Source organism: Excalfactoria chinensis, chromosome 6, assembly GCF_039878825.1.
Source record: "Excalfactoria chinensis isolate bCotChi1 chromosome 6, bCotChi1.hap2, whole genome shotgun sequence".
NCBI lineage: Eukaryota > Metazoa > Chordata > Aves > Galliformes > Phasianidae > Excalfactoria > Excalfactoria chinensis.
Window position 1 is genome coordinate 5,571,542 of NC_092830.1, and position 25,362 is coordinate 5,596,903.

The 25,362-nt window shown below is 41.1% G+C and overlaps 2 protein-coding genes across 5 annotated transcripts in view; one reads left to right on the forward strand and one right to left on the reverse strand.

Annotated features, from left to right (window-relative positions):
- The window catches only part of SHLD2 (shieldin complex subunit 2), a 33,594-nt gene extending 13,214 nt beyond the window's left edge, over window positions 1-20,380 (reverse strand). For 3 of the 4 annotated variants that reach the window (XM_072341002.1, XM_072341004.1, XM_072341005.1), the window contains exons 1-4: window positions 20,046-20,380; window positions 19,876-19,936; window positions 3,461-3,507; window positions 301-2,717 (exon numbers count right to left, since the gene is read on the reverse strand). In XM_072341002.1, the coding sequence (XP_072197103.1) occupies window positions 301-1,825 (1,525 nt within the window). In that variant the 5' untranslated portion in view covers window positions 1,826-2,717; window positions 3,461-3,507; window positions 19,876-19,936; window positions 20,046-20,380. Of the gene's footprint in view, window positions 1-300; window positions 2,718-3,460; window positions 3,508-8,201; window positions 8,228-19,875; window positions 19,937-20,045 lie in introns of all 4 variants that reach the window. The other variant, XM_072341003.1, reaches the window with a different exon arrangement.
- The window catches only part of GLUD1 (glutamate dehydrogenase 1), a 28,047-nt gene continuing 23,011 nt past the window's right edge, over window positions 20,327-25,362 (forward strand). The window contains exon 1 of the mRNA XM_072341007.1: window positions 20,327-21,053. Coding sequence (XP_072197108.1) covers window positions 20,630-21,053 — 424 coding nt within the window. The 5' untranslated portion in view covers window positions 20,327-20,629. The remainder of the gene's footprint in view (window positions 21,054-25,362) is intronic.

Sequence of the window (25,362 nt, forward strand, 5' to 3'; positions counted from 1 at the left end):
TACAGAATACACTGGATACCTAAAGCACTACTGTACTGTTAATGCACTGCTATAATTCAGATTAAACACCACAAACAAAAGAAGGACAACTGAATATTCCCTTCTGGGAGATATTCAACATTACAATGTCAGGATGACTACAGTAATTCAAACCAATATTGAGTGACACGAGTGATACAAGTGATGTAAGAAAAACTGACTGATGTTCAGCCATAATTCCAAGTTACTAATTACACACCGGTCTACTTCTAACCAGCATTTAAGATCCATACCTAAAAACAAACCACAACCATTCCTCACCTGTGAGTAGTACGACATCTCCGGGAAACACAGTGAGGGACCAAAACGCAGCACCACGCCACAGCACCACCTTTCTCTTCATTTCGGACTGATCAATAACTACAATTGTTGCTACAGGAACTTTACATGAAGATTTGGGTCTGGTCTTCACCTGTATTTCTTTGATAAGACACGGGTGTACTACTGTGACCAGAACGTTGTACTTTTGATTTTTGCAACAGCAGTCTTTAAGTAGGGTTAGAATTTTCCCTTGAGGCTTGAACTCCATCCTCTCTTGATGCGCTGTCATTCCAGGACCGGATGGAGGATTTAGATACAATTTAGGTCTCTTTGATTTAAGCTGCCTTTTTGAGTTAAAAATATGGAAAAGACCTTCAGACTTGCAGGCTCTTTTATAAGAGCTCTTACGAGAGCTTTCTACTTGAGAGCACAGTATTCCCGAGCTCAATGGTTCAATATGGATTTCATTTATGAGTTGCTCAGCAGGAATGTCACATGCATGATGCTCCCCTGCATTTTCACTAGCGCTTTCTTCTCTTTTTGTATCTTCAAAGCCAATGTTTTTCTCATCACAATCAGAACTGAAAAGCTCAGGAGAACTCATATACTCTTGCTTACATTCATTTTCAGCCAGACTGAGACATCTTCCAGCATCAGATTCCAATTGGTATTCATCACATTGCCTTTCTTCACGCTTCCTCCGTCTTTCTGTCTCCAATAGTCCTACAGTTCTTTTCTGCATGTCATTCTGGTTCTTAAAGTGATCCTGTGCAAAAGCAGCTATCTGACTTAAAGTCATTACACTACGAAATTCAGTATCAGTCGACACTGCAAGATCTGAACAGTCACTTAATTCTCCTTTTGGTTTTGACTCTTGATTTTGGGGGAAAAACATATTCAGATATCGACTTAAATGTTCATGGTGATCATTCCTGTGATCCGATTCAACACCTTGTTCCGCAGACCTTAGTTGTATGCTGATCTGCTTTGTACTACCAACCAAATCAGAAAGGTCAGAGTCCCTAATTTCCAAGTGAACGGCTTTTCTTTCATTGAGGTCTGAACAACTGCCATGTGATTGTTCATCCTGTCTACCTGATTTCACAGATTTCTGAGGAAGGCAATCTGCAGTCTCATTTATGTTTGCAGAGATGTGTCTATCTTTGGATACTGGAAAATCAGAATCAATTAAACCTCTTGCCTTTTGGGATGTGGTAGCACAAGTTACTACCACAGGTACAAAAGATTTCAAACATTCCTTCGCTAACGTTAATCTCTTCTGTTCAGACTGCTGAGAGCTATAATCATTTGTGGGAACTGCTGTGACTACAGAGCTTCCTGCCTGAAACACTACACGGTCAGTACCTTTGTTTTCTACAGAAAAATGACTATGTATATCATAGGAACAGTGAAGTTCTTTCCACTTCTCAACAGCAGGTACTGAACTACTTGGTTTGGACACCTCCAGTTGGCTTGGAATACTGGGTGCTCCAACAAAAATATGAATTTGGGGTCTTTTTGTCATTGTTTTTACCTTTAAACAGTGTGGTTTACACAGTAAGTGCAATACTAAATGCTGCCGAAAAATTATATTCCGACTTTTCCTTATTTTGAGGTATATAAACCTCAAAGGAATATTTAATCATTGATAGAAAACATCACTTAAAGCCTATAAATGCACAACAAAAAAAAGGAAGTTACTTCCAGTGTCAAGTATGTAAAGAATAACAATTCACTTCTCATTCTGATACTTGGAAACATGACAGATGTAGACTGGTAGTGAAGATCAGTATGTACTGAATAGATTCTAACATAGTTTCCAGGAATCAAATTTTATTACTAGCTTACCCGTAATCTGAGCAGACTTCTGTCCAGACATTAGAAACATAATTTAAAATAATAAATATAATAAAAACAGAGCTACTTACAGTTAGTTAAGAGGAATTTGGTAGAAATGCATTATTTTACACAGCTATACATTAACAAGCCTGATCCAGCAGAAAACCCATTACATCAGGGAAACAAATATTTTAAGGTCAGGTCACAAGCTATTACCTCTAACATAATAAATATTTGATAAAAACAAAGCAGTCACAGTGTAGATTGAGTAAATGATACAGAAATTGATTTGATTCATATTCCTTTTTTATCATGCTGTCCCAGTTCCCAGCTTTTCCAGCATGTTAAAAAACATTAAGCTCACACACTAAAAAAGATACTTTGTTTTTCCCTAAGATAGCTGCTAAATTATCATTTTTAAATAGTCAGATACAGCTAAAAGCATTGTATGCATTAAAACGCAGGCACCTAACTACACGTTTAAGTTTCAGCAGCAGCATAAATAAGAGCCATGGTAGCATGAATTCTGTGGAGGCAGGAAACAGAGCACCGGCTGAGAAGTTCATGGACTAATCCAGCTGCAAACAGAAGAAACAACATTAAAACAGACAGCAATCAAAAATACATAGGTTGCTCTGAAAGTAATGCCTCCTGCTTATTGCCACGGAAACAACACTAAAAGCTATAAAAAAAATAAATTCTTTTTCAACATAGTGACCACTGTTAGCTGTCTATTTTCACCAGCAATCAACAAGAGCCTGCACACTGTGCTTGCAAACATCAGCACCAGTAGAGGTATTCAACTGCAATCACTGCTGAAATGCAGCATCCACCACCTCACTGTGCTCACATCCACTGTTCGGGCTCCATAAACGCCCAGCAAGCATCAACAAATGTCAGCGGGTGTCACTGCATCTGCATGACAGAATCCAATTCCACACCTTTGTTTCATCTGCACTTCAATTCTGGCAGCAGAAGGGCGCTCAGACATCTGTCACACTGCAACAAAATATAACCAAGTACTGGTGGGAAGGTTCAGCCTCTACTGCCATACCACCAACATCCACCTCTAATATCACGAGCCAAGATAAAATAGGAGGCATTACTTTCGGAGCTGCCCAGATAGAAGCATTTTTCAGCTAGCACTTACTAACTGCCATTTTCTTAGCAATCCACTAGGGGTCGATAAATCTGCATATTTAAATGTTCATAGTAACAAAAAGCCTGCAAACGCCCTGGATGTCTAAATTCAGGTGCAGTATAGATGCAACTGAGGAAACTCTTTCATTTCAAGTAACTTTTACAAGGGCTGAATACTAACCTGCCACAGGTGCTCCAGTCTTACTGTTCATTGCTTGTCCTTTTAACCTGCAAGAGATTCAGAGTTTTTTTCCTAGTTCCACAAAAAAAATCTCAGCCATTTGTGCATCAAACCTTAAGTGAACTATGTGTTCCAGCGAATATAGTTTACTTACCTTTTTTCTATATCTTCAAAGCAAGCCTAGAAAATGCCCAGAAGAGCACTTCATAAGAAAATAAAAAATGGTATTTAATTGCACAGCCAATGAGCCCACCGGTATCAGTCTTCAGTAAGTTCTGGGGACATTGGAAGGGCAATTTAATTGCAGAGGAGAGATAAGAAGACACTTAGAGGCTAGTTTATAAAGGCTGAAGTTGCAAGGGCTTCCAGAGTCTGAATTAGATACAAGGCCAGTATGATACTTGGCACAATTGCTTTTATAAAATCCTAGTTACTATTACGAAGCATCCTTTCAGACTCCTCCAGACTGAAAAAACCAAAGGACACCAGTCCCCCACGCGTCTTCCTTTCAGCATCTTAAGAGATCACTGAAATAAGCGCTTACAATAGTTTTATGTACCTTCTACAATGTGGCACCCAATACTCAGGGTGAGGCCGCACAGCACAGAGCAGGACAATCCCTCCCCTCACCCAGTGGTGGTGCTGAGCCCGATGAACCCCGGGCTATGGGGGGGAAGCCCCTTTGGGCTTCCACTGCACACTGCTGGCTCATGTTCAACTTGCTGTTACCAGAACCCCAGATTCCTTTCTGCAGAACAGCCTCTTGTCCCACACTTCAACTACTCTTTCCCCTGTGACCTTTACAGATATGTTATGTGCAAAGTTCAGTTTTCTTTAACTGTCCTGTTCCAAAATTTCTCTAACATTTTTTCCCCTCAGTTCATACACATCTTTGTAGGATATTGCATCAAAACAATCGAATCTTGCTACTACTTGCGAATTCCTGCTTCACTGGTATTTTCAGTACCTAGAAACGCTTTAGTCTCTACCTTGCCCAAGACAGAGGGTTCGAACCAGATGATCTTCAGGGTGCCTTCCAATCCAAGCCACTCTATAACACTCAGGTATTTCCCAATTCACCTAATGAGCCTCACTAGCAAAAGGCCTTGTTAGGCAATTCGAGTGACTCGTCATACCAAAATCACCAGCTACAGTGTCGATAACAGACACTGTGTTTGTAATCACTTCTGTCTTGCAATAAAAAACAGTTTTAAATAGCCTGGGCACATTCCCTGCAGGTAAAACTGTTTAAAGAATCGTTACTACATGATCTTTAGAACAATATTAGTATCTATTTAACAAATGTTGCTACCAAAATTCCTCTGCCTTGCTTTACAAAGAAAGAAGAACTACTATTAATCTTCAAAAAAAAAAAAATGCAGAAAATGACCAGTCTAACCATATTACAGATATACCACTATCACAAAACAAGTGATTAAATCATGCATTTAAACAATCTGACATGCTAAGGGAGCTCGGCTCGTCCAGCCTGGAGAAAAGAAGGCTGCGGGGTTACCTAACCACATCCTTTCAGTACCTGAAGGGACCCTGCAAACAGGAAGGGAGTCAACTCTTTGAAAGAGTAGATAACAGCAGAACAAGGGAAAACAGGAGGGAAGGTTTAGGCTGGATGTCAGGTGGAAGTTTTTCACTATGAGAGTGGTGAAGTGCTGGAACAGCTGCCCAGAGAGGCTGTGGATGCCCTGCCCATGGAGGTGTTCAAGGCCAGGTTGGATGGGGCCCTGGGCAGCTTGGGCTGGTATTAAATGGGGAGGGAGGGGTTGGAGATTCGTGATCCTTGAGGTCCCTTCCAACCCTGGCCACCCTGTGTGTGATTCTGTGTGAAATCTATGGACAGAAAGGAGTTAACTACAAAGATAACAGGAGCTAAAGATAAAGACAACCAAAACCTGAATGCACATATCCATTATATCTGTTAATTATTACACCATTTCTTAATTTGTGAAAAGGTGCTTTATCTGTAGAGCCAATAAAAGCCTATCTTTTTATCTCTGAAATGGTCAGAGTCTGATTGACGGGTCAATGATCTTTTAAAAACTGTAACTACATCAGCAAGTTTCACATTTGCAAGGCACTGCAACTAAACATTAGTACACTTACTGCAAGAAATACATTGTGGTACACAAGATTTCCTCCAGTGTACACAGCAAGACAGGAATTCGCATGAAAAACCCTCTTCTGATAGAGATAATCTAGAAACCTCTTGTGAAGCTAAATAAATGCTCCCCAAAGTACCTTAAAAATTGCTTTTATTCCCTAGTTTACTCTTCATTATGGGTATCCACTCACCACAGTAATCACTTAAGCATTAGGGCAAGGTAATTTAAAGGGGACAGGAGCATGACAGATTCAGCTGCTCTTTAGTTCTGATGAATGATAGTCATAGGCAGAAATTCATTTATAAATATGATATGCAAATAAGATTCCATCGAGGCTTCAATGCTCTAAGCACAAACTGCAGAAGTTCTGCCTCTAGGAAACCAATTTGTTGCTTATTACACAGTATGGCTTCAAGCAGTAAATAAAATAACACAGAAATGTACCAAAAGAATTAAAGGAATATCATGCAAACAAGCAACTTAGCCCTTCTCAAATTCTTTTTAAGATCTAACTATGGAGCGAACTCTTTTAACTTGAAGTTCCGATGTTGTTTGCTACTAAACATCTTAACCAGTGTGTAGTTCATAACCTGATTCCTACAATACGAAAAATCCATTGGCCACTACCTGTTGAAAAGCTGGCTATTTAGAGAACAAATACATCTACGTAGGATATTTTAAATCTTGAATGTGAGCTCTTATACCTTTCTCTCATTTGTATGGTTGATACTACACTTCTACCTGTAGTTATAAGACAGTGTCACTGACTGAGGAGAAAAACAACACTTAATAGCCATCTTCACAGTATTCACTTCCAGTTAAACTCATTCTGTAGCTTCACTTCTTGAATGAAGTTACCCTGTGTGACTGCTGAGTAAAAAAATATCCCCTAAGATATTCACCACATCAAGGAAAAATGGATGCAGAATGCTAACTGTGTCACAGGCAACACGCCACCTTTACTAGGAAGCTCAGGTCTTACTCCAGAACTAGAATGCCTTTCAAAAAGCCAGTTTCTGTAGCTGTACAACAACCTTGAAGAACTGAATCAACTGCATATTCACACATTTTCAAACTCTGAACAAAGACACTGGGATAAAGATAGGAACATAGAACAGGTCTGTGTGCAACTTGGGAAAGAAAAGAACAAAGCTCCAATCAAAAATATTCCCCTTAATTTGCAATTAATGTTTTCTCTAAGTGTTTGGACTGTATATAGGTATTTATTCAACAGCTGCAGCAGATATGAACAGAAAAATACTTTTTGAAACCAAACGATGCAAAAAATCTGGCAACTGAATCATAACACATTTTCAGTTCAGTCATCGAGATAATCCTCCTTGCTTGAGAAATGGAGTAAAGGTAGTAGGGTCTTTTGATTCATATCATAGTTCTTTCCTCATCACCTTTGTGCTTTGCAAGATCTAGTCTTTGAAGCAAAAAACATTACTTATTGATTGTAGTTTTGCAATACACTAAAACCACATAATTAGAGATACGAACAGTGTCTGTTACAAACAAAAGAAGTTAAAAGATCTTTAGAACAGTGACCTTATGAATGGGAAGGAAAGATAAAGGTAAAAGTTCAAAGATACACAGAAGCGAAGTGCATGCTTTAAAGATCATGCATTCTATAAACCCTTCGCTTTGAGATGTGGTTCAGACAATTAAGCTGCTATACCTTTTGCTAAGGAAAGGGATTCCTTTGGATACTGCAACATAGTCCAAAACCTCACAAGATTAGAATGAAAATGTTATAGGTTTTTTTTAAGTCATGACTGCAGAAAATGATCCACAAGTACAACTACCAATGAAAACCTATCCCACAACCTAAACCTTCTGATTAGCTGAAGTTGATTAATAAATAGAGGAGTTAGGATGAAAATAGGGCAACTCATCATTGTCCAAGAAACAAGATCTAGCAGCCCTATTTACATCAGACAATCTGCCTATTTATTAGGATCAAGGTAAAAAAAGAAATCATAAAAACCTGATGCAAGCCTTGTGTTTTCTCATTGGAAAAGTTCAGTTAGTTTTTTTAACATCTTTTTTTTTTGTTGTTGTTGTTTGTTTGTTTTAAATCAAGAGAATTTGTTTCCAAACTACTAATTCACTGACCTTTGACTTAGTGAGATTCTTTTAAATCTAAGATAGTAAATGCCTCTCAAGTTAATAACAAGAATACTAGTATATCACTATTATAATGCACAACAGACAACATGAATCAAGCACATCTTCCCATATAGATTTCTGAACTTAAAGAGAGTTTACAAAAAAGATGGAGACAGACTTTTTACACAGTCTGATAGTCACTGGACAAGAGGGAATGGTTTTACACTAACAGAGGGGAGGTTTAGTTTAGATGGTAGGAGGAAATTCCTTACTTGAAGGGTGGTGAGGTGCTGGAACAGTCTGCTCAGAGAGGCTGCTGATGTCCCATCCCTGGAGATAATCAGGGTCAGACTGAATAGAGCTTTGGGCCGTTTGATCTACATGGTAGCAACCATATCCATGGTAGGGGGATGGAACTGTATCATCTTCAAGCCCTCCAAGCCAAGAAGTCAAAGGCTGCTCTCAAAACTGCACTCACTCCAGTGGTTCAAGAAATAGAAGCTACTCACCCATTTCTTTTAATGTGGATTCCATCCTATAGCAGACAAAAATAAATAAATAAATAAATAAATACAATTTTTCTTTACAAAAAAAGTGACTCAAAAAAAAGGGGAAGATCACAAGAATTGGAGATCAATGTTTCAGACAAGAGCAGTAGGTAAGACTGCTGAGCTTGTGCTTCTGCACTGTGGGAGACAGGGTGTTGAAAACCTGTCTTTCCTCAAATGAGCACAGCCTTATGCAAATCAGTTGTCTGTGTTACTAAAATACCTTTTGCTCTTCACAACTGGATACTAGAGCTTAACGCAGAAGTCACACTTCCCCTTGCATTCTGAAGTCAAGTGGTATATTTTTAACCTGTCAGAATCATTAAGCAACTCAAGTTACGTGTTTGTTAACTCAGAAGGCCACCCACTCACTCCAAAGAGTCATAATGGCAATCACTAGGATCAAGCTGTGCTCAAAGGCTGTGTTAAACTAGAAACTACTTGAACAGTTCTAGTAGCAGCCAGATAACATACATGCCCACAAGAACTCTGTACACCAACAGCTTAATCAGCAGTTTGTTCTCCTCCTTGCTCTAAATTCAAGACCCCTCCAGAAGAACAAATACCTTTCTACAGAAAGGAGCTAGTATTTTCTTTTTTGAAACCAGATTGAGAACATGGTACCAGACACCAGCAGAACAGCCGCGTTTTGAACATTTCAACTATTTACTCTGTAGGCAGCTGCATCCTTCATACAGGGCCATTAGTTTACTTTTGCGTGGTACAATGTAACTCTGCTATATTGTAACTCTGCTACAATGTATGAAGCAGAAGATCTCTTCTGATACTTTTGTAGCTCAGGAAGAAAGGAAAGGGGCCTTTATGCAGTTTTTCTACAGACCCAAGACCTCAAAAGTGTATGTATTTTAAACAAAACAGACAGATTTTCAACTGCAGGATGGCAATACAAGTGACAGTAATACAATCCAGCAGTTTGGATCCAAGTCAGCTTTCATTCTTGAAAATACAGAGCAAATTTGAGGCTATTTTGGAATCTCTCCTTTCCTCTGACTCCAAAGAAACACAATCAAGCCTTAGCAACTGAAAGATATGATCTTAAAAGACAGCAAGACTTGTTGCAGAGATAAAGCTACCTTTAGCAGCTATAACCTTCAGAGTTGGGCCAATCTAGTTCTGTCCAATGGCTCTACAGAGATAACAGATGGTTCACTGCACATCCTTGCTTCTTATTGTGGCTACAGAACCAATGTACCTGCCCATTTCTTTATAGGACACGATAAACATCAGCCAAGCACACACTTCCACCAGCATTATGGATATGGAGTAAAGTTGTTAATTTACTACAGCACTGCAGGGGGAAATAAAAGAAAAATCAAGATAAAATTTGTAAGTATTTTGAATTAAACTGCAGAAAAACTTCAAGACTCAAAAAGTGTAAAATGTTTTTTGTTTTAGCATTTGCCTATCAAGAAATTAAAAAATGATACACGAATGAAATTAGCATTAGCTTTTTAACAGATAAGCCTTTCCATTTCAATGGTTTAGATAGATGTTAGTTTAGCAAACTAGTTAAGCTTTAACAGAGAACAGGTGACACTGAGTAACTATCAACACAGCTGACTGAACCAAAGGTGCCTTTTAGACATAAATTTCCCCCATTTCCAAGGCAGGTAAGCTCTTGCTCCCCAGCCACCCTCCACTAGCAATTCGAAGTAATTTGTACAACTTTCAGGTTGTACATGACAATTTCTTTTCTCCTCAATTCAAAGGTTTGCCCATAAAATTCCTAGAAGACGTCACCACTGAAAAAAAAATGTGTCTGTCTACCTACTGTGCACAAAAATGCTTGAAGCACTGATATGTATATACAGCCTACACAAACATCTATCTTTTCCCAGCATAATCCTGTCACTGAAACCCACCTCTGGCAAAATCAAAAACCTCAAGATGAGGCGTTAGAAATCACCTTCCATCTTCCTCTACTGTTTTAAGTTCTCAGCGACATAACTGCTGATTAAAACCTTCATGTACCTTTATCATTTTCACTAAAGATCTTCTCCTCACTTTATTCATGTTAGAGGCAACACCTCAATTATTGTTTGTATGAAGATGGTATTACTCTACTGTTGGGCACTCAATTGCCTTTAATTCAGTCATTTTCTAACACCAAACTATTACTTACAGTACTACACAGTCCTCATTATTAAGCTGTATTGCATTAAGGATGAGAACAGCTTTATCCATTTGCTGCATTACAAGTAGCTAATCTGAACAGTCTTGAAAACCATTTGTTTCACTTACACTATTTTCATCCTTGGGAATATTCTAGACACCCTAATTCTTCCCTCAAACAGCACGGGAAAAAACTGAGCCACATATCTGCATGCTCACTCATGCATAGCAACCCAATGGAAGAAATCAGCTTCACTCCGAGAAGATGGTACTCTGAGTAACAGATGATGATCAGCCTTAGTACCAAACGTTGACAAGACCATTATTAAAACAAAACATGAAGGAACTCAAAATGCCTGAAGTACATGGTGTATAATCAGCTCTCAACCTGACTACAGAACAATTAAGGAAAAAATACATATTGTTCTTGTCTTTCCCATAAAATTCACAATTAAAACCCATCTGTGAGCTCCTAAGACAGTAGATTAAGCAGAAAAACAAAAAGCTATTACACTCAACATACAACCTACTATCTTTATCCAGATATTTGCAACCTTTGCAACCGACCAAAGAACAAAATGTACTACTTGTTGAATTCTTATCTCTGCTGATATTCCGAGTTACTGACATATCACTGCAAATCCTACACTGACATTTATAATACTATACATTGAGACTTCACTTGCTGGTAAACCCAATATATCGTGCAAATGAGGGGCCACGAGCTCCTAACAAGCTAACGTGAAATGAAATGTAACCACGTATCACTTAACACAATCTTTTTGAAACACTGGAACAGAAAATATATATATATATATCTAAGAGAACTAAAGGCAAACAGCTAAATTATCACAACAAACACAAAAAGCAAGTAGAGATGCAGCTTATGGTACAGATATCAGAAGCAACTGAGAAGATATATTTCCCAAAATAAAGTGTTCAACACATATGGTATTCAGTAACAAACAAGTGCCAAAGTGACCACTGACGTTTGAAGCATTTGTCAATAAGAACTCCTACAACATACAGACAACTGAACATCTGGATCGCAGTTAAAGAAAACTGGCGATAAAACATAGGTGCAAGGATTTAATCCCCATGAAGAATGAGCAAATATTTGTTTTGATAGGGGATGAAGAGTAAAGCTTCCAAAGCACTGCCATCTTAAGCTGTACTGCTGGTTCAAAATTGCAAAAATATGAGGGGAAAATGTAACATCCTAACACTGAAAGAGTTAAGAACCTCAAAATCTGACTGTGCATTTAGTAATTCTGTACACTGACGTCACTCGATGTCCCTTTCTCAACCTGTGAGATCCACATTTCAGTTTCCTTGAGAGCTGGAAGAATACAATGATAATCCCAAGTGGGAACAACCCGTCTGACCCTTTTACCTACCAACTAGCCCTTTAAATTGGGAAATTACATGTTTTTTAAAAATAATTACCTTAAATCCAGGTAAATTTCATATCTGAGGTTCTGACCCTGGAATCCATTCGATGCCAAAATACTACTTTCCAAATATCCCTCAAATGACACATTGTTTAGCAGACACCTTGAACATCTTCACTTGCTAAGTAAAAACAAGATCATTAAGTAGCACCTGCACTGATAAGAAATGCAAAGCCACGCGCGTTGCCGTATCAAAGAGTGGTGTTACACCAGGTTAATGTTTCTCCCCCTACTCTTAGCCTTACTTTAGTCAGCTTTATGAAAGGTCATAAAGAAAGGTCTTAACTCAAACGTAACATTCAGAAACCTATCTCAGTGAGATATTAGCATAGAGGTGGAAAAATCTTAAGAGGCTTGAAGGGACTCTAAATCACCTTTTCAGCTGCTAATCTTATATGAAGCAAAACAGTTTTAATGGGGACCTAAATTGTTCCTGTTAGGTTATGATTGGTTTTCCATATTCAGTTAGATTGCACATCTAGTTCCAGGCTCCACAACAAATTTGCCACCACACTTTGTTCTAGTAACAGTGCACACTGTAATTTAAGACCAGTCCAATTCCAGTATCTTTATAAGGAAATACTGAATTCACAGGTCGAGACCTAGATGCCAACAGCAGTACTGCTGGTGAAAAGCTTGCCATTGATCTTTCAGATAAATAATACTTAAACTCTGATGAATTAAAGGATTTCATCTTACTCTAGAAAGGAATAGGCCTCGTGGCTAACAAGTCAAAGCTCTGTCCGCTGAGGTCACCTTGCTGTACACTGGAAGATCAGGAAATAACTAAACTACACCACGGTACTGCAACAGGTCAATTTAGGATTGGCAGAGCACGCAGTTAATGATCTGACAGGGAAAGTCACTTTGGTCTCTAAGTCTCCAAAGTTTATATTCTCTAATTATCTACCTTGGATGGCAAAACAAAACAGGAGTACAAATGCAGCCCAAGAAATGATGCTGATTTGAATTGACTTCTCAGCACATTCAAAGGCACAATCATATCTACACTGGCATATTCCCAAGCGATGCATGCCAATCCCAATATCTATTTCCTTTGAGTAGTTTCACCTCACTCAGCACATTAGCAACTAAACTTTATAACCAAATACAGCCATAGATAAAGTTATATTACCCTCCTTCCACCTGTCATCTTCTGAAGTGACAGACAAAGACTTCCTACAAAAATACTATGTCAGATATGCTAAACCAACACAAATAACTGAAGTTTACTGTAAAAACCTACTTTGTATTTGACAACCACTCTCACTCAAACTAACGCACCAAAAGAACTGAGAGGGGCAGCTATAGTGAGTATATGGTGTTCCCACAGGGAAAGCTTTGCTCATTTCCCTAGTGCTAATGTCAGTAGACTCTTTCAATCCAATGGAGCCTGGAAATTTTAAATGAGCTAATTTTTTTCATCAATCCGTATAAAAAACATAGGTGAACTCCAGTTGCATTACAGCTCACTGATTCTATTCCAAGCAAGGAAGGTATCTCAGAAAACATATTGTACTCTGATATAAAGCATAAGAATACAAGAAATGTTATTTATCACTCAAGAGAATTTAAGACTTTATACCTTGAGAAAACATACATATGAGAAAACTTGTACTGATGGTTATAAAAAGCAAACTCCAAGGGTCCCTCACTTCTCAGAGGATAAATACTGCATTTGCTCATAATTTCTGTCCTACATCTATTACTAATCTCACGTTTGCAAAACCAGCTCAAGTTCTAAGTGATACTTAATGTATTTGTCATCCCCACATCTTGAAGTAGAGACCTAATCACATCTTTTTCTTATGGAAACTGGGGATTGGAAAGTAATGTACTTCAGCTCACACAGTACGGTGAAGCTAGCAGAGAACTTACTACAGGTGCTAATTTACGTAAGTATAAGACAATAACAGAATTCAAAGTTGATATTAATATAGTGTGCCTGATGTTAGATTTTCTTTTGTTGTTCCATTTTTGAACCCCACGCTATTTGAAGCAGGTTCTCTCCTACTTTATGTACTGTGAAGGGCCAACCCACACAAGTATGTCTTAGTTCTCAAAATGTTAAGAGTTCCTTGGAGATTTAAGTGCTGAGGCACTGTACTATATCCTGACATGACTAAGACTTGCATGCTCTGGGAGAAAAAAGGTGATAAGAGTGCAGTGCTTTGCCAAATATATATTTCTTTCAGTTAACATGCCCATTAATTTCCTGGACTTGAAATAGCCTTTACTGAGTTAGTCACGTAACAAAGAATAAATTAAACCTAGAACTCGATAACACTAACAAACTTACATTACAAGTACAGGTTCACCAGTGAGGCATAAAGTATATGGAGGGAACAGAAACAGTCAATCTTCCTAGTTTCCTCCTTGCCTTTCATCTCCTACCTTCACAAGGCACACCATAGACAGAGCAAGAAGCTTTATTTCTGTGTATACAGCAGTGTTCTTACAAAGCCCAATACTACACTTACTTAAACAACTACCACAATATCAATTTGCCCCACATACTTAGTGAGCACACAGCATGTACTCATGTTCAAGAAAGCTGATTGCACTAACTGTGTATGATTTACACTGCCAGTTAGATCTTTACTGAAGACAAACTCCACTTTATCTACAAAACTGAGAACACAGGAGACAGAAAGAACATCAAGTTAAGTGCTTTTACAACTCTTTGACATCTTTAAACTGACAGTCAGATGACAACAATAAAATACTCCTTCTGAAAGTGAGGATATCTGCTACCAACAATGATTCAGAGCTTATCTTCAACTTATACTTCCAGTGAAAAAAAATAATACAATCAGAAGTGATAAATTAAAACAGATAAGACACGATCTTGCCAACATTGTCAATCTTAGACAACAAAGAGTAATCAAGAAAATGATTAGAGGAAAGGAACTCCAGGATTTCCACAGAAGGACATGACTCAAAAGCCAGTTCATTTAACTACAGGATAAACTAAAAGCACTGGAAATATCTAGCTTGGTTTTTGAAATACACTTAATTTAGGACAAAAAAAGTTCACAAATGAGCTCAGAGTGCAGGACATTTTAATTAAAATAGACCTGTCCCATTCTGTGGTTCCATTTGGATGAGTTAGATTACAAAGTTAACTTTTCCACTTTAGACCTCTAGATCCCAAGGCCACCACGAACAACACCGAGGTCTGCAAAAGGTAACTAAGGAAAGATATCACATGCACTTATAACACTCAGCTTTGCTGTTTACTCTTAAAACAAAAAGACTCTCGGCTTATGTCAACAAGAACTTCTGATTGTTAATTCAGCATTAAAAGCAAGAAAAAGCTGGTTTGCAACCTCAGGTTCTGCAATCCCAGGCTGTTAGAATCTCAGCCACAGTTCTCAGCCAGTCAAGGCTACCAAGACATGCAAAAAATAAATGTGCACTGTAAATGTTACCCTCAAAAAATTCTTAATTAGCTCTGTCAAGCCATACTTTCTACTACATTATGCAGACTAAAACAAACAACACCGCTCTAAAGAAATCCAATGATTCCTGGTAAGCTAATTAACTTGGTAAGCACTTCTCCTCCTACCACTCTTCAAGGGAGAGAAGCTTGCAAGCTCACACAGTGCATCTGTGAATGTTCTTAGTCATGTATACCTGCCAGCTTTCCCAAACACATCTGACAGTTGGGTGAAGAAGCTCAAATATATTTGGCAACTGTATTCTCTCCTCTTGTTTTTTCAAGTGGAAGAGAGAAAGAACCAGGCAAAATCTGTAATTCCACAGAGTCAAAACAGCTGCTTTAAGAGGCTTCTACTAATATAGGAAATGAGAAAAGTCTTTAAATTGACCTGCAAAAGCCTCCGTTGCTTAATGAACCCCACGTTGACAGGAAAGTCACTGAAAAGATATTAATTTGTTGTCCACCTCTGCATGCTCCAGATCAAACCTGAAAGCTGTTTTGTGCTACAAACCTGAAGACCTGAAATGAACACCCAGAAAATAAGCTTTAAAAAAGGAATTTTGCACTTCCCCCATATTACCCGGAAACAACTACTAGAAAGTAATACGCTCAGATCAACACTGTACCAAAACTCACCACCAAAAGTTTCTGCATGTCTATGGACTGACTAAACAAGAAATGAGAGGACATTATCTCCTGTGTACTTGAAGAGCTTTTTATATCTGTTCTGTCACAGAGCTGAAGTAAGCAGTTGGCAGCCTCAGTCATCACACGCAGCAACAATATAAACAGATGGAGGCAGAAGGTCTTTCAAAGTGACAAACATAAGCACCACCACTTTTCACGGCAATCAGAAGTGTATTTACTCACGAGGCAGTTATCAGGATCAATTCAGTATTTTCTGACTTCTACGGCAGAATTATTAACATTTAAAAAGCTCAGAAAGCTGCCCTCCGACACGTGCTCTGACAAACTGGCTGAGGACGCGTGTTCCACTTACTGAGGGTTTTTCTAGTGCCTTTCACTTGATATGATTAGGAAAAAACTCAAGATGACATTCTGCAAAACAGCTTTCGAACTCTATTGCCAGAAACAGAAAAAGAAGAATGATACCTTGTTTCAGAATTTCCAGGACAAGTAAAAAGCATTCAGATTGTTTCAATAATAAATCCAATGACTATTTTGCTCAGCTGCCCATCTTTTTGTGGCAATATTCCCAACTTAGAAAACAAGACTCTCACACCTCATACTCGCACTTTCCTAACTCCATAATAACCCAAATCTGACAGGTTCCTACACATACAAGTTGCACACTCTATAATGCCATAGAGCAACAAAATAGACTTAGTGTATACACATGAACAAGATGTTAGCAGTTAATACTCGAGTTAGTAGCCATGAAAATGAAACATTACAAATAAAAATCAGACCAGTGGTATCCAAGCATCTCACTGGTACCTTCACATATTGGAAGCTTTCACATATCATCTAAGTCATCCACATACCTCTTCTCCAACTTAACCACTTTACAGAATGTACATTTCCAACCTCCAGCATGTATATACCTAACTGCTGCAGCTTCATTAGAGCATCACTGACTTCAGGTTGTTTTGTATCAAGGAGTCTATGTAAAAAAAATCTCCCTGCCTGTTTTTCAACACTGGTAATACCTAAACACAGCTGAAGCTATTAATTAGAACAAGCTTAGATAGCCTCAAACGGATAAGGGATTTATAGTTCTTTACCAGAATTTGGGAGGTCACGATCAACAGCACAGAGCCCAGTTGGAGGCCTGTAACTAGTGGTGTTCCCCTGAGGTTAGTACCGGGTTTGGTTTTGTTCATCACCTTCATCAGTGACTGACTGGCTGTCAAGAGATGACTGACAATTTTTAGTCAAGAGTTCATTTTAAGGGTGCTTATGTATTCAAGTCAAATTAAACAGGTCTTCTGGGATTCAACTAATGAATTTGTTGCCTCTAATGACTTCCCACAGAGCCAGCCCTCCAGCAGTGGATCTTGAAGCCAGATGACTGTGCCACACTTCTCACATTATATCAGGCACTGGCTTTGTATAAAGAGAACACAAGTAAGAAACATGCTACATAGACTTAGCTCTAGAGGATAGTGCAATTTATTCACAAATTTAGAATGAAATCTAAGCTTAGATCAGTAAAGTTTCCTTAGATATTTAAACCATGGCATACCACATGAAAATTATATAGGAGGCCTGCTCCAGAAGTAATGCCTCCTATGTTGCTACGTTGGCCTGCAGCATAGGAGGCAGATGTTGATGGTATGGCAGTAGAGGTTGAACTTTTCCATCAATATCCCATTATGTTTCCTTGCCGTGTGACAGACAGAAGCAGAGGGACAATCAGACTAGATGGCATCTGACATGGAAGGGCATATGGAGCAAACGGGCAGAACTGAATTCTTTCATGCAGAAGAAATTGTACCTGTTGACCATCCCCAGTGCCTGCTGAATGTTACTGGAGCCCAAACAGTGGATGTGAGCACAGTGAGGCAGTGGGTGGCATGTTGTCAACAGTTCACCCCATCTCTTCCAAAGACATTGCTGGTATGGCATTTTCAAGTAGAGAAACATCTATGTGTTATACATTTTTTTCCTTACCTGAAACTTCACATAATTGTCAAGGTAGAAAAGACTATTTGTAAAACTAAATGATGTCTTAACATCTGCTAAATAATTATTAGATTGCTGTTTGATAGTATTGTAACATACTTGGCCACAATATACCAGTAATTTCAATGTTACTGTGAAACCTTACATACACATGGCCTACTATATACCCTATATTTAACAGACACACACAGCATTTCAAACTAAAGGAACACAACTGCAGTTTCTACTCCTGACAGATCCACACCCTCCAGTTCTACCAGTACCTATCATACAACCATTCACACACCTCAGAAACTGAGCAGTTGTCCATCAGGCTACAATGATAGCCTCAACTCTTGCAGAATAGCTGTGCCAGCTTGCAGAATAGCTGTGCCAGCTTCCATGCTTATCTAGTCTAAGTGAGACACCAACCATACTGATTCCACACCCAGTGATCTTAATGGCACCTGCAGTACCCTAAGTATAGAGTTTCAGATTCCTTTCCAGATGACCCCAGAATACTTTACATGATATAAATTTGTTTTCAGCACACTATCATGTCCACAATACCATCCATGGTTCTGTGCACATATCCCAAATGCAACTTCGTATGGCACTGTTGTATGTACCCCATGAGAGCTTCATCTGTGCATGTACTGTTGTAACATGACCAGTGCTATATGGCATATTCAGGAACAGAAAGCATTTTCTGTGATTTCTGATGAACTAAGGAACATCAAATTATTGATACATGGAATTAAATGAGAAACAAAACCTCGCATCAACTTCAAGAGATACTTCACTACCCCACTGGACTACAGCCTTACTTTTACAACACAAGTTAATTTTAGAATCACTAGAAAAAAGGTCCTTAGGAATACACACAGTATTTGGATTTTATTGCACCATCAATTTATCTGATAAGAAAAGCATGAGAAATTCTAAGCACTTCACATGTTAAGGCTGAATACTCAAAGCAAAGCTTGCTGACACAACTCTAATTCCATCTAGCATTTCAAACTCCATTTCTGTTACCAGGAAGCTTCTCAGTTTAACACACAAAAGGATTAGTTCTCAGCAAACTGTACTGATCAAGTGCACTGAATGAACATTACCAGTGGATGCTCATACTAAAAACTCAGAACTGAAGGCAATCCTGGGTCTACTCAGGATTCAAAACAGCTGAGCCAAAAAAAAAGGAATGGAGTTGATAAGTCATGCATGGATTCCTTGTTTCCAGTGTCTGTGTTCTCTCACCTGCTTTGGTGACCCAGCAAAGATGGCAGCTGGGATGCCAGCTAATAGTAGCTATTATAACTTGAGACAGTGCAATTTATTCTAGGGACATTCTGGTTCAACTGAAAAATCCTGATAGAGAACGCTATGCTGAACCACACTGGCCTCCTAGCTTTTTATTGCCATTTATAAAACAGCTACCAATGATGCTAGACATAGAAAAGGGACTACCTTAGTCATCTAAAGGTTTTCAAGTAGCCAATCACATAATAGCCTGGTATTAAGGCAGAAGGGATTGAATATCTGACAAAGATTTGATCTTTTCCAACAAACGCATCAGATTTGATTTCATTTGCCTTGAAAGTGACACTATCGTACCTTAAAACCACATTTTCTCATGTCGGCACAACAGAGCGCTTATTATTGTATACAGAGCTAAAAAATAAGCAAGTAGCACATAAAGATGTTTCAGAAGCTTAGGTAAGTTATTTCGGATGGCTCATCTCCCTCATCTACATTTCACACGTTTTCAGTAACAACTTACAGCAATCCTTCACACAGAATGTTTAAGAGTCCTATTAACACACACTGCCTACCTATAGAACTATTACTTTGAAAATATACATATACTTTATGTGTGCGTATGTCTTTCTATGTATGAAAAAAGGTACACGTATATAAGATTAATATTTACTAGGAGACTGAAAGTCAGTGAAACCCTTAGATGTGAAAGTGAAATCAAAGTTACCTCAGAAACCAGCTGGTTTTCCTTAATACTGACACTCAAAGACGAGTCTCCTGATGGGAGGCTATGAAAGAAAGAAAGATGCTGTTAAGCTTTTATTACTACACCTGTCACCTCCACAGCTGACAGCGGATCACAGACGCTGTATTCACTTATCTGAGAAAGCAGCTTACCTTGGACTGCCCAGCACCTACGATCAGAGAGCGCTGGATAACACACATAACGTTTGGCTGCTTTTTTACTGCAGCGCCGCCCCCGCACAGTGCGGACACGAGGCCTCGCTCCTATCGGTGCTCACACCGTGCGAACACGTTTGGCTGTTAGCCCACAGGCGGGCAGCGGTGCCGCCATCCGCCACGGGCACGGAGCTTTAAAACGCAGCCAGACACGCCGCAGGCCGAGCGCAGCTCCGCACCGCGAAAGGCGGCAACGCAGCCAAGGCCGCGCACGCGCACGCGCACGCCGTCCCACCACAGCCCATAAGGACGGACGCAGGGCGCGCCTTTCTAAGGACGGGCCGCGGGAGCGCGCACCACTCCCCCCTCATCCCGCCGGGGGCGGGGCGGTGGCGCGGCGCGCAGGCGCAGTGCGGAGGAGCGGCGCGTTCCTGCCCCTCCGTAGTCCCCCTAAGTTCCCCCCCTCGCCCCGAGGCCGTTTAAAGGCGGCGGCGGACGGCGCCCCGCGCCTATTGTGGAGCGGCGGCCGGAGCGGCACCGCGGCGCCTCGTCCTCGCGCGTTCAGCGGGAGCGCCGGCGCGATGTACCGCTACCTGGGGGAGCAGCTGGCCGCACGCCTGGCCGGGAGCGCCGTGCTGGCGGGCGCGGAGCCGGCCGGGCCGGCGGCGGCGGGGGGTGCGGCGGCCGCGTGGGGCGGGAGCCGCTGCCCGAGGCGGCACTACTGCGAAGCGGGCAACAAGGAGGACGACCCCAACTTCTTCAAGATGGTGGAGGGCTTCTTCGACCGCGGCGCCAGCATCGTGGAGGACAAGCTGGTGGAGGGGCTGCGCACCCGCGAGAGCATGGAGGAGCGGCGGCACCGCGTCCGCGGCATCCTGCGCATCATCAAGCCCTGCAACCACGTGCTCAGCGTCTCCTTCCCCATCAAACGCGACAACGGCGAATGGGAAGTGATCGAGGGCTACCGGGCGCAGCACAGCCAGCACCGCACCCCCTGCAAGGGAGGTGAGAGCCGCGCCGCCCCTCCCCGCGCGGGGCCCCGGGCTCGGGCAGCGCCGCCGGCCGGGCTGCCTCGGAACGCCCCGCGCCGAGGGGCCGGGGAACGCGGGGAACGCGGTGGCGGGCCCGGCCCAGGCGGCGGTTAATGCCGGAGCTGCGGGGCCGGCTGGGCCGCGGGTGACCGTTACCGAGAGCGGCGCCCCGAGCGCCTGGCTGCCGAGTTGTACCGCAGAGCGAGGGACCTGCAGCCGCGCTGTAGGGACGCGCAGGCCCCGTCCTTGTGGCACAGCCTGCCCCGGTGACGCGGCTCAACACCAAGTCCCACGCGAGCCCTGCCCGGAGCCCCGCAGCGAGCTGTGGCGGGGGCTGCCCGGCTGCCCTCGCCTGTAATAACCCGTAAAACACCGGCGGTTGTCTCCCTTCTGAGCTGCCATTGCTTACGTTACGCTTGTTTGCTGCTGCTGTTCACACAGAGCCCTTTTCGGTACTGCCTGTGTTACTCCTGAGAGCGACAGGCGGGTAATGGAGCACAGCTCGGGAGCAAACGAGATTACAAGATGCTATTTAAGATCTAACGTGACCTATTGGAAGCTGCTCAGAACCAGAGGAATGTTTGTTTTCCCAGAGAAGAATTACAAAACACTCTGCACGTGAACAAACAATCCATTTGCCTGTCAGTTACCCTCTGTTCCACACCAGCATCTCTGTAAATCCCCAGTAGAATTCCATGATTTTCAGCAGCATCTCTTAGGCCTGCTGTGTGCCCAGAGCCGTCACTGTAGCATGTGTGGAAAGTTACAGCTGTGCCCTGTAGGCTGTGGTCCACGGCTGCTTCCTCAATGCAGGAGGCTCCTGGGTTTACTGCTTGATGCTATGGGCAGCCTGCTTCTTGCAGTCTAATGTAAGATCAGAAAGATGCAAAAAGTAAATAACGTGACTTGTTAGACATGATTCTCATGCACTGAAAAATTCAAGGCAGTTGGAAATCACAGCTAAGGAAAATAGCAAGCCCTAAGGGTATGTCTTTTCTTCCTCCTGTGCTGTTCCCCACCATGGGTTAGGGAAGGAGTTGCAAATCATATTTCCTTTACCCTTCATTCATTGCAGCGTGATTGCAAATGGCTTTGACTGTCCAGTGCTGTGTAGGAATTTGCTTATTATCAGATGACAGACCTGGATTTATAGTTTATTTAAACAGGACGTGAGACACAATAGGTGTAGATAGGCTGCTTGAAACCTGCTGTTAAAAGGGTGTGCAAACCAAAGACATTTCTTAAACTGATAGGAAAGGGGGTGATAAAGCTATTTCTGCATCCTTCTGCAGTGCACCAGCAATACAAGCATTTGTCTGGAAGTGATTTTTAAACTGGCATCTCGGTAGATTACACAGGAGGGGAAAAAAAAGCCAACAAACACACAAACCCACTGCAATGTAACTCAGACTGCCTAGTATGAAATGGAAAAACTTACTGCAGTGAGTGTCCCACGCACTCTGAGTCCAGAGTCCAGCGTAAGTGATTCGCACCAGCAAGAAGCAGCGAGGGACATAAGGTCACCTTTTAAAAGAAGGGGGTGAGCTGGCAGCTGGAAGGCTTTCAGAGCAGTAGGAGTTGCACGGCTCCTAACATCTCAGATGCAGGCTTGTGGAGTCTGGCTTTGCTCTTAGCGTAAAGTAGCTTGATCGGTTGTTCCCCATACCAAATGTTATGTTTGTAAGGACATATACTTTGTACAGAGCCTTTAATTATCTGCTAGGTAGTCACTAGGGAATCAATACACATTGTCATCTCTATCACTCCTTGCAGGAGCACTGCACTAAAAACTCTCATCTTCCTCGCATTCCTGGAGCTTTAGATGCTGTACAATTGATATCAATTGTAATTGTACTTAGGTTTGCATCTTCAGGGACATCTATAGAAAAAGTATATGGTACACATATTAATAAGCTCTGAAGAATGTTAAATGCCACTCCGTTTGCAGCTTAGACAGATGATGGAAGAACGCTTGAAGATACAATTATGGGGTGCAGGAAAGAAATGATTGTAGTATTTTCAAGGCTGTCATCTAGTTTTGCTCCTGATTTCTGGACACACATCCATACTAAAATTCTTCATGAATGATGGCGTACCTTTTTGTGTTCAATAAGTTTTAACTGGGAACTAACCAAGTAGAAACTGAGCTGTAACCGAGCTGTTCCTTTACTAGTGGTCCTCCGTACCTCCTTATGTAGTCATTTCTGTTGCCTGCAATTAGACAGAACTCAGCAGAGAAAATGCCATAAGAGGCTTGTCTCAAAAGTCAGGTTCCTGAGCAGGTGACTGGCCTGGTGCAGACATGGAATGGCAGAGCACATGTGAAGGGCTGGACATTGGCAAACTCAAGATCAACCCTAAGTTTTTCTGTAGGCAAACTTCTGTCCCTCAGTGGAAACTTGGTTGCCACGTTCCTGAACAAGTATGACGCTCTTAATGGCCTACTTCAAACATCCTAATACACAGTTAATATTATAAGAAATTATTTAATAGCTCACTTATCTCACTCTCCCACCAAGTGGGTCTAGAAATACAAGCCAACTTGATTGTGTCACTGTCACTGCACAGCAATGCATGTGACTCTTTCCTATGGGTCAAGAAAAGCACTTATAGGAAACCTGAGTTTGTAACTTCGGTATTTGCTTTTCACATCACTAAGAGAGAGAAAATAGAAATAACTTTTCTTTCTGCATCTTCTAATGCTTAATTTTTTAGGTGAAAGAATTCTTGATTCTGAGGACTGCAAACCTTCTCAACTCAGGGAGGTAGCAATTCTTTTTCCTTTGACATGCTTCTCTCCTGTGCTTCAGGAATCTTTCCATAGTGGAAATAGATGTGATAGATCTTGCAATACTCAAATCTAGGGTTTAAACACTCCGTTTTCTGCAAGTGAGCTGTTAGCTGGACTGGAAACTCATTGAGTACCTCTGCATCCCATTGATATTACAGAACCACAGAATTGTAAGGGCTGGAAGGGACCACTGGAGATCAGAGTCCAACTCCCTTGCTAAAGCAGGTCCCCCTCCAGGTGGGTCATGCAGGAAAGCAGCCGGGCAGGTGTTGAGTATGTCCAGAGAAGGAGACTCCACAGGCTCTCCTGGAAGAAGCTTTTCCTCATGTTCATGTAAAACTTCCTTTGTTCCAGTTGGTGCCCCCTGCCTCTTGACCTGTTGCTGGGCACCACCAGAAAGAGCCTGGCCCCATCCACTTGCCACCAGCCCGTCAGATAATTATGGATGTGAGCAGTTTCCTTGCATGCAGGAACTCAAATTGCTTATGATCCAAACTGAGCATTGCTAAGACAGGACTGATGCTCATGGTAGCTCCTTCCATGCAGTGGCTCAGATTATTCTTTTCCTTATGTAGTGGCTTGCGTGCTAGTGGCCAACGCTAACAGGAAACCACAGCTGCTCTTATTCATTGCACTGACAGCTGGCTGAAGAACTAAAACAAACCAAATAGGGTACAGGAAACAAAATGGCTGAATACAGATGACTCCATTGAAAAGTATTCACAGAGTTACTATTTAAAATAATGAATCTTTGTAAATAATTTTATGGGGTTCTATGGAAGGTATAAAATTGGTTAAGCTACTTTTTCACATGTCTGCTGACAGCTGTCTTCCTTCATAGGTTAGCATGAAGGACTAGATTAGTGAAAATAACCATTGTGCAAATATGAATAAGCAAGCTTATGGAGTTCCTACCTGCTCAGCAGTATGGAACTGATTCCATGTTTGCTAGGCAGCACTTACTGTGGGGATACAGCTATAAAATGGTTTTAAACCTTTTTTTTAAAGCCTTTTCATGTTAGCTGACTGCACAACGGGCCTGCTATCAATGAAACCAAATAAATCCGAGTTGGGAAACAGCCTACCTTTTGTTTGTGCTCACCCAAATTGCCCCCAGTCTTATCTGCTTCCTCAGTTCAGAGAAATGTTAAAATCTTCTTTAGTTCCAGAGTAGATTCTGACTTTTACTCGCTCTCAAAAAAATTTGCCATACGTTACGTCAGAAATAATGTTGATGATCTGTATTAGAATACAGATGGCCTATTTCACTTACCCAGTTGACTTGGAGTCATGTGAATCTGATGATTTTCTGTGGTGCTGCTTTGGCTGGTTCACAGAAGAACTTTTTTCCACGTTACAGAACTATCCAATTTTCTGGTTTTGGCTGCTATTCTTCTGCCTATCAGCGTTTTTCCTTCTTATCCCAAGTTCACATTAATGAGCTTCATACTGCATAAGGTGACATCTATTCGTCTTACCTTTGCTGCAGTTT